The following is a 13,554-nucleotide window of genomic DNA, read 5'->3' on the forward strand; positions in this document are numbered from 1 at the left end:
CTTGCCTTGGATATACTGGCTCTTGCTGCCTTATTCGAATTTGCATTCCTAACACCAGCACATTTGCTGGCCTCTGGTCAATAGCCAATACAGGGTTGTTGAGTGACTTAATGAGAGAATGAGAATGAACTTGGAGTGTTTTCACATCCATCTTTCTCTCAGCCCTCACCCTCCAGCCTTCTTCTCAGTACCATCCAAGTCCTCCCAATGGTTCAAGGCCCCTCAAATTCCACCTCTGTTTCTGATAATTATAACTTGCACAGGTTGATCTTCTGCCTTCTACCCAGATGATTTTTTTTAATAAAATATACTTTATTGATTTTTTACAGAGAGGAATGGAGAGAGAGAGAGTTAGAAACATCGATGAGAGAGAAACATCGATCAGCTGCCTCCTGCACACCCCCTACGGAGGATGTGCCTCCAACCAAGGTACATGCCCTTGACCGGAATCGAACCTGGGACCTTTCAGTCCGCAGGCTGATGCTCTATCCACTGAGCCAAACCGGTTTTAGCCCCAGATGATTTTCAAACTATTTTTAGCAATAGACCTTCCTTTATGGAAAAACCTTAGTTTATAAAACAGAGAAAGGGGATGTCACACCCGTGTGCCCCACCCTTCTCTGTGGTAGAACCTCCACCTTGCATAGACCCTAAGTTACATAAAACACACATCCTGCTTTATCCTCCAGTAGACCTCTGTGTTCAGAGTTCATAGTTCACATTTTTTAAAATATATTTTTATTAATTTTTTACAGAGAGGAAGGGAGAGAGATAGATAGCTAGAAACGTCGATGAGAGAGAAACATCAACCAGCTGCCTCTTGCACACCCCCTACTGGGGATGTGCCCGCAACCAATGTACATGCCCTTGACTGGAATCGAACCTGGGACCTTTCAGTCCGCAGACTGACGCTCTACCACTGAGCCAAACCGGTTTCGGCCATAGTTCACATTCTTGTCTCTCCCGAGGAACTGTAAGATCCCTGGTGGCAGGAAGAATGTCTTCACTCTCTTCCTATATTTTGTGAGACCTCATATAGGTGCTGAATCTGTTCTAAGTGCCCAAGGGTATTTGTTATTTCTTTTGCTGCTTCTCCTTTCCTTCTTGAGTTGACGTTGAATGGATTGCTCGCTTCCTGATTGATGCAGAAGACCGATCAGGAGGGGTCCTAGGAACACCTTGGAGGCATCTGGGTCTTGTGCAGGACAGTCATATACATGGTCATCTAGTTCTCACATCCCTCTGGGGCACACAGTAGCATTCCAGCTGTACTGATAGGAAATGAAGGCACTAAGAATGTAAGTGATTTCCTTTAATCTCACAGGAAATAAATTTTTAATTTGTATGTGTTTGATTCCAAACCCCTGGCCCTAACCACGATAGCCTGTGGTCTCTGTGTTTAACTATGTTTTCTCTTTTCTTGGAAGGAGCCTTGTACCCAGATGGGACATCTGGAAAGAACAAAGATGATGATATGGTTCCTCCTGGCAAAAATTATACCTATGTCTGGCCAGTGAGAGAAGAATATGCTCCTGCTCCAGCCGATGCCAATTGCCTGACCTGGGTGTACCATTCGCACATCGATGCCCCTAAGGACATCTGTTCTGGGCTCATTGGCCCACTGCTGGTGTGCAAGGAAGGTAAGGGGGTGCCTTCCCACCCCTCCCCCCCACCCCCCACAATCAAGTAGGCTGTTCCAGGTGTGATAAAAAGCATGCATACATTTCAGGTCTTGTCTTGCCTACTTCCTCTGCTTCATGTGCAATGTGCCTTTTCTTCCAAACTTTCTATAAGATGGGAGAAATTCTTCTAATGCACAAGATCAGTCTAACACCATAGCAAGGACAATAATTTAAACTTCTAAGGACCACCATAGCCTTCTGAAACATACATGCTTTATTTATTTTTTTTTAAAGAAAAAAATAAGGACATTCTCTAGTAATAGCTGTTAGTACCTCACTGATACCATGCACAGGAAAAAGAAAAAAATGTAGTCAAATGACCAGGAGTGCTTTTACTTCTTTATTTCACCCACATATTCACGCTGCTATTTCATTCCCTGTTGGTTTGGTGTGTCTGTATTCTATCCATAAAGTTGGCTTCCTTCTGGGATGGACAGATTTCCAAATCTGCAGTTGTGAAGATTTCTGTTCGATGGCTTTTCTTTTCTGCAGTTCTGTCATTTTCATTAAAGCCCTGCACTGCTTCTATGTTGCAGGTTACTCTTGTACATATACACTGAGTGGCCAGATTATTATGCATTCAGAGATCATAATAATCTGGTCACTCAGTGTAGTTCTTTGAAACACCTCACACTTATGTGGCACCATTGGCAGGAAATAAAACTCATCTTGATTTAGTTTACTCTGAACTTCTTTCCCTTCTCTTTTCAATTTGATAGGTGTCCTGAACAAATATTCAGGGACAAGGATGGATGTAGACCAAGAGTTCATCATAATGTTTACCCTGGTGGATGAGAATCAAAGCTGGTACCTCGATGAAAATATCAGGCATTTCTGCACTGAGCCTGATTCCGTTGACAAGGAAGATCCTGTTTTCCAGAGGAGTAACAAAATGCATGGTAGTGTCTCCCATGTTCCCAAATGCGTACCTACCGCCTCTGTGTGTCTGGTGCTATGAGGGATGCAAAAACACAGAAATACCCAACCTAATTTTCCAAGATTTGTAACTTAGCGATGAGAATGGTTAGAAAGTGATATGAAACATGTTAACACACTACGTGTCAGAACCCACAACAGCCTGAGAAGGAACAAGATAATAGATAAAAGCTAAATTGTGTGTGACAAAGCTATGGTACAGCAAGTGGAAGGATTGATGTTATAATCAGGAAAGAATCAGGAGGTGACCCCAGAGGATGGGTGGACATAAGAAAGAACAAATCATCATCCTATCACAGTCCTGTGATTTACAGCCTCTTGTTTTATCCAGGAACTATTTTCTAAGCAGCTGCTAAACGTCAAGAAGGATGCTACACCCTGAGCTAAACACCTGCTTGTGAATTCATGTTTCCCCAGACATTCTTTAAATCAATGCCATCTATTGAGCATTCACTCTGTGCCATGAGTCCTTTCTAATCAGCACCTTTTCTTTCCATCTCGCTGCTTGCTTTTGTCACTTACAATAGGTAGTTACTATGGGCCAGGTTTTCTGCTGGGCCCTGGTGGCTGTAAGATAAGTGAGACAGGGTTCTGGTTGCCAGGGGCAGTCAATGGGGAAGGCAGATATGCAAATGAAGGATTGGGAAAGAGGTGGCTGACCCGTCCAGGCAGTTTGAGAGGCACTGTTTACTCCTGATCTCATTGTGCCCACACAGCAGCTCCAAGGCTGTTTTCTCGCGTGCCCATGACCATTTTTATTGAGTGCTTTTCTCTCAAAAAGACTAATACCTTTCATTTCCTCCTGGGACTACGTTTTATAAAAGGAGCTTTTCTGCACAAAGTCACTGCGGTCAGTGATCTGCGCTGATTTTCCAGCTGCGCTGGAGGATGAATGATCAGGGTCCCGTGGTTCTGCTTGCCTCCGCAGGGGAGACTATTCCTCTTGTGTGCTTCTGTGTTTCAGCCCTGAATGGATACCTCTTTGGGAACTTCCCCGAACCTGAGATGTGCACTGGTGAATCAGTGTCCTGGCACCTGTTTGGGATGGGGAATGAGATAGACATCCATTCCATCTATTTCTATGGTAACACCTTCATCAGCCGAGGGCATCGGACTGACGTTGTCAACCTGTTCCCAGCCACCTTCCTGACAACAGAAATGATAGCTGAGAATCCTGGGAAATGGATGATAACCTGCCAAGTCAGTGATCACCTACAAGGTAAAGGGACAAAAGACCAGTGTAAGAAGCTTAGACTAGAACAATTAAACCACACGGTCAGTGGTGCTCAGTTAGTGCCCGCTGTTATGTGCTATGTTTAATTAAATATTAAATATATAGGAAAATGCACAATGCTTATGTGACAGCATGTCAACAGATATTTGTTGATCCCCTCCCTATGAACCACGTAAGAGGTGATTGAAAGAAATATGGCCCCTCAAAGAATCTATAGTCTAATAGTTACTTGCAAAATGACTAACATTTGAGGCAGAATGATAAAGGCTCTTTGGGTGCCATAGTCACTTCTCTAGCGCAATCACAGAGGCTTCCTGAAGAGTTGGCTCCTACCCTGAGCATGGAAATATGGGTGGGAATTGAATAGATGAAGAAGGGAAGGAAGACTTTCCGGATAGAGGAATCAGCATGGGCTGGGAAAAACATGTTCTCTATGAGCAGCTGTAATCAGAATAGTACATTTTTAGCACTGTCAAGGAATTGGTAGATAATCTGGATCAATCCCCCATCTCATTCTTCAATTTCCTTTGGAGGATCTATTTTTAAATTTCATTTCTGGGCTGCTCTGTTAGAACATTCTCCCTTTTATGCAAAATCTGATGAAAGGTGTGCAGTAAACATTTGTTGGCTTAAAAGCCTGCTGAATGACTTGGTCCTGGTTCTTTGGAACCACGTATAGGTCTTTACTTAGCTGGACCCATGCTTGAGGTGTGATGAGAGAGAAGCCTAGAGAGGCAGTTTGGCCCCTGTAAGAGCAGTTTTAAAAGATAAGGGTAAGGAGGTGGGACTGTGTCTAGAAGGCAATAGTGAGTCCTTCTAGATCTATAGGCACACTAGAGATATAATCAGTGGTAGTATTTATCTGTCATTGTGCAAATTTACCACAATATTACCGACTGTATTATTCTCCTTAATCTTTTCATCCATCCCCAACCCTCTCCCCTGTGGTAACCATCTCTTTGGTCTTGGTTTCTATGAGTCTGTTTTTTGTTTTGCTTGTTTGTTTTATTTTGTTTTGTTTTTTTAGATTCCACATGTAAGTGAAAATATACGGTATTTTCTTTCTCTGTCTGACATTTCATTTAGCATAATACCCTTTAGGTCAATGGAAATATCAAAACTATACCATATGGTTTCATTTATAATGGAATATTACACAGCGACAAAGAAGAACAAAGTTTTGTGTTTATCCTTTATTTTTAAATTTGTTTTATTGTCCTGTTTTCTGTACAAAAGATTTTGTTGTTGTTTTTAAAATATATTTATTTATTTTTATTGATTTCAGAGAGGAAGGGAGCACGAGAGAGAGAGAAACATCAATGATGAGAGAGAACCATTGACTGGCTGCCTCCTGCATGCCCCACACCGGGGATTGAGCCCTTGCCTCCTGCATGCCCCTACTGGGGATCGAGCCTGCAACCCAGGCATGTGCCTTTGGCTGGAATAAAAACTGGGACACTATCCACTGAGCCACGCTGGTTAGGGCTATCCAAAAGTTTTAAATGTTTTTTCATGAAGTCAAATATATCAGTCTTTTTCTGTATGATTTATTTTGTTAGCAGTTATACCTTGGCTGATGGTTTTCCTCTGTTCTGCAGCTGGTATGCTGGGGCAATACAACGTTGGTAACTGCAAAAAGGATATTTCTCATCCCAAGATGAATGGTCCACAGAGGCGCTACTTTATAGCAGCTGAAAAAATTCTTTGGGATTATGGTCCTCAAGGTTATGACAGATTCAGTGGTCTTGCCCTAAATGCCTCTGGCAGGTAAGCTTTTTTGATGGTGTTTCTGAGCCTCTCATAAAAGCGGCACCTGTTGGCCTTTTCCCTGAGATCTCATTCATATTCCTAGCACCGCTCTTATGAGCACACCTTATGAGATGACATAATGATACCACTTAAGGAGTTCTGAGCCCTGGATATACTGCTGAGAGCTGGCAGACTATTGCTTCACAATTTTAAGGCCAAATCAAAACACCAGATTCATTCATGCAGTCATCAAACATTTCCTGAGCACCTACTATGTGCAAATGAGAGTGCTAAGTGCCATGAGCAATACTCAACTGACAGAAAACTGAACAAAGCCTCTCTGAACTTATGGAGCAGACAGTTTTGAAAAGGGAGTAAGACAGGACTCTTTCAATGGAGATGACCTGGCAAGGAAGGTTACCCTTTTTGGTTCGAGGACAGCCTGATATAAGCCTCCCTGTAGAGTAAAATGCCAATTTCCTTCAAAATCTAGCACTAATGTCACCTCTTAAGTGAGGCCTGAGTCTTGAGTCATAATTGATAATTTTCTCTCTTGGCTCCCATAGAACATGGAATCTAATGGCTTATTGAGTTGTTGATGATTCCTATAACTTTTTATTGTAGAATCACATGCATTGATGCCTGTGACAGCATTTAAAAATGTACATTGTAATACCAAAAAGTACTGCTATTACCCTATAATCCTTTTTGTTTGGGGAAATGTTTTTTTTTTTTAATTCTCTTATTGATCAATAAGATACCCTTTGTTTTTTCCAATGCAGATTTCATTCATTCATTCATTTCTTCCACCAAACTGCTTGATGCACTTGATCCTTGTTTAAAGAATGTGTGTGAACCATATATGAAAAAGTATAATATCAACATTCTCTATTGACCAGTATTTCTCAATAAACAGAATAATGAGAATTAGTCTTGAAAATTGTGTCTTAGAAGCTTTACAGAGTATGAAGTACCTTTTAAAATCTGAAGTTAGATTAAGCTGTATTCAATTGATATTTAATGTAATAATGAAAGCACAACATACACTAAGTGACATGAGGATGCAAGATGATCTCAGACAATGTCTGCACCCTAAGGTGAGGAAAGAATCTGAATACACAGAAGAGAGGTAACTGTCAGTTACAAATAGGAGGGAGTTGTTCAGTCAGTTCTCTGGGCATTCAGAGAGAACTAAAAGAGACAGAACCCTTCACAGAGGAAGCAGGACCTAAGCAGAGCCACGAAGAATGACAGACTTTGTTACACAATAGTGAAATTTTAGATGTAGGGGTTCATGCAGCACCTTCTATGCAAGAGAGAGTGATTAGACCGGAATGACTGGAGAGGGGGATATGCATAGGTGAGTAGGCATTTACATAGAGAGAATTGGGGCAAAATAAACTGGATATCAATTGCAGAGGTCCTTTAACCCTCATTTGATTGGCAATTGGAAGTCAATGATAATTTTGAAACTGGTATTGGACAGTACAAATTGCCATTTTGGAGATCAGTGTTTCAGAAAAAAACTGAGTGAGCCCATGTGAAATAGAGGATGGAGACTTAGAGGTTCATATAATAATCCAAACACAGGTAATATGGACACGAACTGGGTCATGGCAGCAGAAAGAAAGGAAAGAAAAAGATGCAAAAAAAAAAAAAGTGCTGAATAGGAAGGGTGCATTAAAAGGTTACCAATAAACAAAATAAGGGGAGTAATAAACAGCCTGTGTGACCACAAGAGGGATGGTACCATTGACAGAAATAAGATAATATAGAGTTAGAACTAGTCAGAATTATAGTATTATATTTCATAACTTTGAAGTAGTATTATATTTCATGTATGTAGCTTCTATAATAACTCTCCTTTAATTAGACAATTTGATTAACTAGATACTCCATTCCTTAATCAAGGAGCTTACGCTATGCAGAGATATTCATATTGACATCAGCAAGAGAGAGAGGGTTGCTTATTCTGCAAAGAAATCAGTTAGCTCTTTGTTACTTTGTAGGACACTGTTCTACAACTCCAATACTGGTCAGTAAGGAGTTACCTGTGCCTTCTTCTTCGGTTGCTGGACCTTTGGGGAAGAAGTGCAGTGGCTAAGAGAGAAATGAGCTTGCGCATCATCCAGCTTTCAATGACTTTTAAGGCTGGTTGACTATTCCTGGGAATTGGTTGAAGCCTGTTTTGTTGTTTCTTGGGAGATGGGTGGGTGAATGGGCTGAAGATCACAAAACCAAGCTCCATAATGAAGGCAGTTCCTAGATATCAGAGATGTGTTCTCAGTCAGGTTCCTACTCTCTCCACAGTGACTCTGAGCTCTACTTCACCCAAGGGGACAATAGAATAGGAGGAAAATATTGGAAGGCTCAATATATAGAGTATGTTGATGCAACTTTCACACGAAGAAAGAGACTCTCTGAGGAAGAAGCCCATCTTGGAATTCTTGGTAGAGTAAAACCACTGGCATTTTTTGAATGGGGGAGGGGAGATGTTGTAAGTCATGTGCATCTACTTGGAATAACTCTTCTTCTCTTGCCTATATTTACATCTCTCGATTTTTCATCCTTTTGTGTTGTTGTTATTTTTCAGGCCCAGTCATCAGGGCAGAGGTGGGTGATACCCTGTTAGTGACCTTTGCCAACAAAGCTGACAAAGTCTACAGTATTTTGCCCCATGGTGTCGTCTATGACAAGGCCTCTGATGCAGCCCCAAACATAGATGGTAAGTCTCAGCCTCAGCTTAAGGAGGAAACAGGATGAATATGCAAAGGACTTAGAACTGGACAGAACAGGTTCAAATCCTGGTCCCCTTCACTTATCAGCTCCGTGAGCTTGGGCAATTATTTCTACTTTCTAAACCTTATTCTTCTCACCCATCAAATGCAGATAATGGCACTCAACTCACAGGGCTTTGGGAAGCAATGCAGAGAATTCAGGATGGAGTCTGGCCCACAGTAGGTTCTTAGGAAACGTTAATTCCTTTTTTCCCCTTAGTAATGTAATAAATCTCAAAGCAAGCCACTTGCACAGTCACCCCCACTTCTTTAAGGCGAATAACTTTTCTACTGCAGGTTACATGGAATTCTGTGGGTGTGGGATGAGGGGGAAATGTTTTGTTTACATCAAATTTTTACACATGGTCTTTGCTCCAAATCTACCAACAAAATGTTTACTTGTTTGTTTGTTTATTTATTTATTTTACTTTTTTTGTTAATCCTCACCCAAGGATATTTTTCCATTGAATTTTAGAGTGGAAGAAGGGGGGAGAGACAGTTGTAAGAGAGACACATTGATTGGTTGCCTTCTGCATGCCCCAACCAGAGCCTGGGATCGAGCCTGTAACCAATGTACCTGCCCTTGACTGGAATCGAACCTGGGACCCTTCAGTCAGCGGGCTGACACTCTATCCCCTGAGCCAAACCAGCTCCGGCCAAAATATTTATTTAAAACTGTACTGTGTGCTTACCATCATCGATGGCTTCTCCCCATCACAGAGTAGGTGACACAGGCTCTCTGTGAGTAAGGAAGGCAGCTTCTGCCCCGCGGCTGCAAGAAGTGTCCTTTCCTTCATGACTCTGCTCCTGGGAAGCTCCAGGTCTCCTCGAAAGCTTCTCATGGCTGTCTAGGCTACCTCCTCATGTCCCAGTGTGAGGCCAGGCCTATCGAGAGCTGGCTTTGGGGTGATGAGGAGGATAGAGGATGAAGGAATGGAGAGAGACTTCCTCCTCCCTAGGCTCACCCTAGCCCTCCCTGCTGTAGTATCTCCTGTACCTGCACTCTCTTCCTTGGTTAAAATGCTCACAATGACTTTTTGTATGCGTCCAGAAAAAAAAAAAAAAAAAAGTGACGACCTAAATGTCAATATTTTCTATTGTTTAACTCAGTAAACTTTTAGGGCACCTTTTTTTTGCAAAGCCCTGAACAAGAGGCAGAGTGGCTCTGTCTAGCAGGAGAGATTCAATGTGTTCATTGCCGTGTAATGTGAGGATTAAGTGCACAGTCTTTACAATTGAACGGCCCAGGGTTTGCATTCCAGATCAGCCTTGCAGCCTTGAACTTTTCTTGTAGTTACTTGGATTATTTTCTAGTTCAACCTTCAAGATTTCAAGCTCTTCAAAGATAGGCCTTTTGATTAACTTTTTGGGGTATACTTTGCTGGGCCAAATGTAAAATATGGCTACACTTTATGGTTACATTTAATTGCTAAACGGGCAACTATTACTTTTTAAATATTTGAATAAGAATAGCATCTATGAAAATAATAAATGTGATCTATGAAGAAGGCAATCCTTTGATAGAAGCTTCTACCTCATGAAACAGAATGCTGTGGCTGTAGCTTCCCTTGATAGATACATAAGCAAAATCAACTGTTGTTCTGCAAAACCTATCAGAGAGGGACACTCTGGGCTAGAAGACCCAACCTGACAAGTTTAATAATGTTCCTGGTTGTTGCTTCAAGTAATTGTTTCATTTATCTCCTCAGGATTTGTGAAACCAGGGGCACATGTTAAGCCAGGTGAAACCTTCACGTACAGGTGGACAGTGCCTGAAAGCGTAAGCCCAACAGCCGGTGATCCTCCCTGTCTGACCTACCTGTACTTCTCAGCAGTTGAGCCAATCAAGGACACTAGCGCTGGCCTTGTAGGGCCTTTGCTAGTCTGTAAAAAAGGTGCTCTCAATGCCGATGGGACACAGGTAAGTCAACAAATGTTACCAAGTTCTTCTCAGGATTTTATGTAGAAAAAATCAGCAATATGGTTAGAGATTAGATCATAATAAAGAGTCGGTTACAAAAAGCAATTTCCCCTTCTTCCTCTTGAAATTGACTTCTACACAATGGGAATTCTAATTTTTTTTTTTGTAAATTTACATCTGACTTTCCTGAGTTACAGATGTCCACCCAGAACCCCAGGATTTCTGCTTGTTGGCTGGGGTTTGGTGGGTCTCTCCCTGTGCATTGCTTTGATTGTAGAATCTTCTGAGATTTACATGGAATGCAAATTGGGATCCTTTCTTCTTGGACAAGGTTACTCAAGCCTGGCCACCCATTGGAATCACCTGAGAGCTTTTAAACACCTTTTTTTTCATGTGTTCCAGACCAATCCATCGAATCTCCAGGTGATTCCAATGAGCAGCCAGGGCTAAGTGAGAACCACTGTTAACTCTTCACTACAAACTGGAAGTTAATCACTCTGGATGAAAGAACAAGAAACATATACATAACTTCTGGCAAGTTCCACCTTAGAGGCTTGAATGGTTGCACTGGTTAGTGTGGCAAAACATAGCATTCCAAGCCATGACTGCATGCTATTAAATGCACTGATAAAAAGAGGAAAGTCCAGTCATTTAACCATTTGAAATTATTTCACCAATCAGAAATAGCAAGACTATTTAGTTAAATAGTATAGTTATAATGTTTGCATTGTATGGACCCACTTCTGGGCTTACAGGGACTTCTAAGTATAGGACATAAAGTGTCTTGGTCTGCCTCGAATTCTCATTTCCCCGTGCAAAGGACCAATCCTGGAAGTCTGTATTAGAGATTCAGTGTGTCCCTGGCCCAAATGATCCTCAATAATGCTTGTGCAATAAGAGTGAATATTTATACTGAACCCCAACAATCATATAAGGTGAAGCAGAGTGACTATCCTTATTTTAAAGCTGAAGGAATTGAGGCTCAGATACATTAAATGATATCCCAGGAAACACACCTAGTAAACAGTGATAGTCAGCAGAATATGGAACTTGGAGCATCCAACTTTGGCCTTTTATCAATACACTACCCTGATTTCTATTAGCTAAATACCTGAACCAAAAACATAGTGTGCCAGAAACAATTTGTTAGGTACTTCTAATTTTGTCCCTGTTGCATCCATTCAATGGTAACTTTGAGGTTTGCTAGAAGTGTCTTATAACTATTCTCTGGGAGTTGTTACCTAAGCCACATACCTTTTATGGTCAGTCCATTTACATAAAATCATGAAAAAAACAATGGCATTAGAATCTAGGCCTGCCTGTTTCCATAACCCATAATCTTTAATATACTTGTGACCCCTTTGCTCCCCTCAAATTTTTATATTTTATTTTGAAAAATTTCAAGCCTACATTGTTTCTTTCTATAGCCCATTATCTTAAATTTCTGCCTGCTAAAGCACCATGCGATTAAAGCAGTTAAGTGTACAGGTACAGTACAAGCGTAAAGCAAGCAGTATCCACATCTTCCATAGGTGTTAGGAAAGCGTCACAGAGATGGGACTGCTAAGCTGGCCCTTGAGGCTGCATTAGGGTGGCAGACCATCAAAGTTACAGGATACATGCATGAAGGACAGAGACCTCCAGAACACAGCACGCTCAGATTGGTGCGAGAAGGTAGGCCTCTCTTTGGTCAAAGTGCCAGGAGGAAAATGCCAGGAGCTGAGGCAGTACAGACGGGCAGGGACCGGGTCACTGTGAGTTTAGGTTGTATTGTCCAGGAGGGAAAGAGATGTGATCAGATGGCATTGCTGAGGAGCTCTCTGGAGCAGGCAGCAGGATGAAGGGTGGATTAGATAGGAGCTTGTTAGGGAAAGGAGACACTGAGGGACAGAAAATACAGTCTCCTCTCTGTTTCAGCATTAAGGAAAAGCATATTCCATCAATTCGAGATGCTGTGTGGTCAGATATGGTCAACTAGAAGGATTAGGAATATACACAATGGGAAGTAATCTGTAGTCCCTTCAAGGCCAACTCAAGTTAACATAATATAGCAAAATCTCATGGATTAACTCAATTCATTATTTCACTCACAAACATGTTTTGGGTGCCTGCTTTTCCAGACTGTTTTTTTGTTTGTTTGTTTGTTTGTTTTGTTTTTTGTTGTTTAGCTGGGATACAGAGAGGAACCTAGAATGTTCCTACAAGGCCTACATTGCAGTGAGAAAACAATAAAAATATATAAGTTTATAAATAAAATATATTTAATATTTAATAAAATATTAATAAAAAATTAATATTCAATAAAATTTAAGGTAGAGAAATGTGCTATGAAGAGCAAAGTAAGGTAAAGTGAGTGAGTTTGAAGGCAGGGTGGAAGGTGAGTGACTGTTTTAAACAGGGTATCAGGGAAAGGCACCTGAGGAGGTGACATTTGTGCAGAGAACTGGATGCAGTTAGGGAGTGACCCAAGCAAAACCTGGGAGAACCTTCTAGGCAGTAAGAACAGCCCTTGAAAAGGCCCTGAGGGGGGAATGAGCGAGGTTGGTGTGAGCGTGGTTGCAGTAAGCAGGGGGGCGAGTATGAGGGCCTGAAATCAGGAAGAAAGAGAGACTGAAGCCACGGTCAGGAGAGTAAGACAGTGAGGACCCGCTGACCATAGCAGTACCACAGGTAGAAAGTCTCCTGAGCAGGGTCTTATTTCCCACCTGGAAAAGGAGAAGGAATTAATGAGAATGACAAATTTTGGGGGGAGTGTAATAAATTTATCAGAATCATCCTCAGAATGCTGATTTACTATATTACCCCAAATATCTATGGCTGAGGCTGATTCTTGTTTACTTTGTGTTAACTTTGAAAGTGAAACCGAGCTAAGAATTTCTCCAAGTTGTACTTTTTATATATTCATTTCTTTCTTCTCTGTAGAAAGGAATAGACAAGGAGTTTTACCTACTATTCACAGTCTTTGATGAGAATCTGAGCAGGTACCTGGATGAAAACATTCAGAAGTTTACCCTGCGTCCCTCCAGTGTTGACAAAGAGGACAAGGAGTTTGTGAAGTCTAATCGGATGCATGGTATGAACAATGACTTCTCCCCTGGAAAGAACAGGTGCCATTGCGTTTGAAGTGAAAACTTTTGGCATGCTTTTAACAGTCTCAATTTTTGGTGTTCTTGGATGAGTAAATTAGTTCATGGCTTCAGCCTCACAAGGTATCGGGAACCCTCAGTATCTCCCGGAGAGGTTGTGATCTTAAGT

The 13,554-nt window shown here is 41.5% G+C and overlaps 1 protein-coding gene across 1 annotated transcript in view; it reads left to right on the forward strand.

The window, feature by feature from the left end:
* The window catches only part of HEPHL1 (hephaestin like 1), a 58,388-nt gene that overhangs the window by 19,689 nt on the left and 25,145 nt on the right, over positions 1-13,554 (forward strand). The window contains exons 3-10 of the mRNA XM_036427932.2: positions 1,428-1,640; positions 2,402-2,581; positions 3,583-3,837; positions 5,451-5,619; positions 7,912-8,051; positions 8,195-8,326; positions 10,088-10,299; positions 13,222-13,372. Coding sequence (XP_036283825.1) covers positions 1,428-1,640; positions 2,402-2,581; positions 3,583-3,837; positions 5,451-5,619; positions 7,912-8,051; positions 8,195-8,326; positions 10,088-10,299; positions 13,222-13,372 — 1,452 coding nt within the window. The remainder of the gene's footprint in view (positions 1-1,427; positions 1,641-2,401; positions 2,582-3,582; positions 3,838-5,450; positions 5,620-7,911; positions 8,052-8,194; positions 8,327-10,087; positions 10,300-13,221; positions 13,373-13,554) is intronic.

Source organism: Pipistrellus kuhlii, unplaced genomic scaffold (genome assembly GCF_014108245.1).
Source record: "Pipistrellus kuhlii isolate mPipKuh1 unplaced genomic scaffold, mPipKuh1.p scaffold_m20_p_9, whole genome shotgun sequence".
Lineage (NCBI taxonomy): Eukaryota > Metazoa > Chordata > Mammalia > Chiroptera > Vespertilionidae > Pipistrellus > Pipistrellus kuhlii.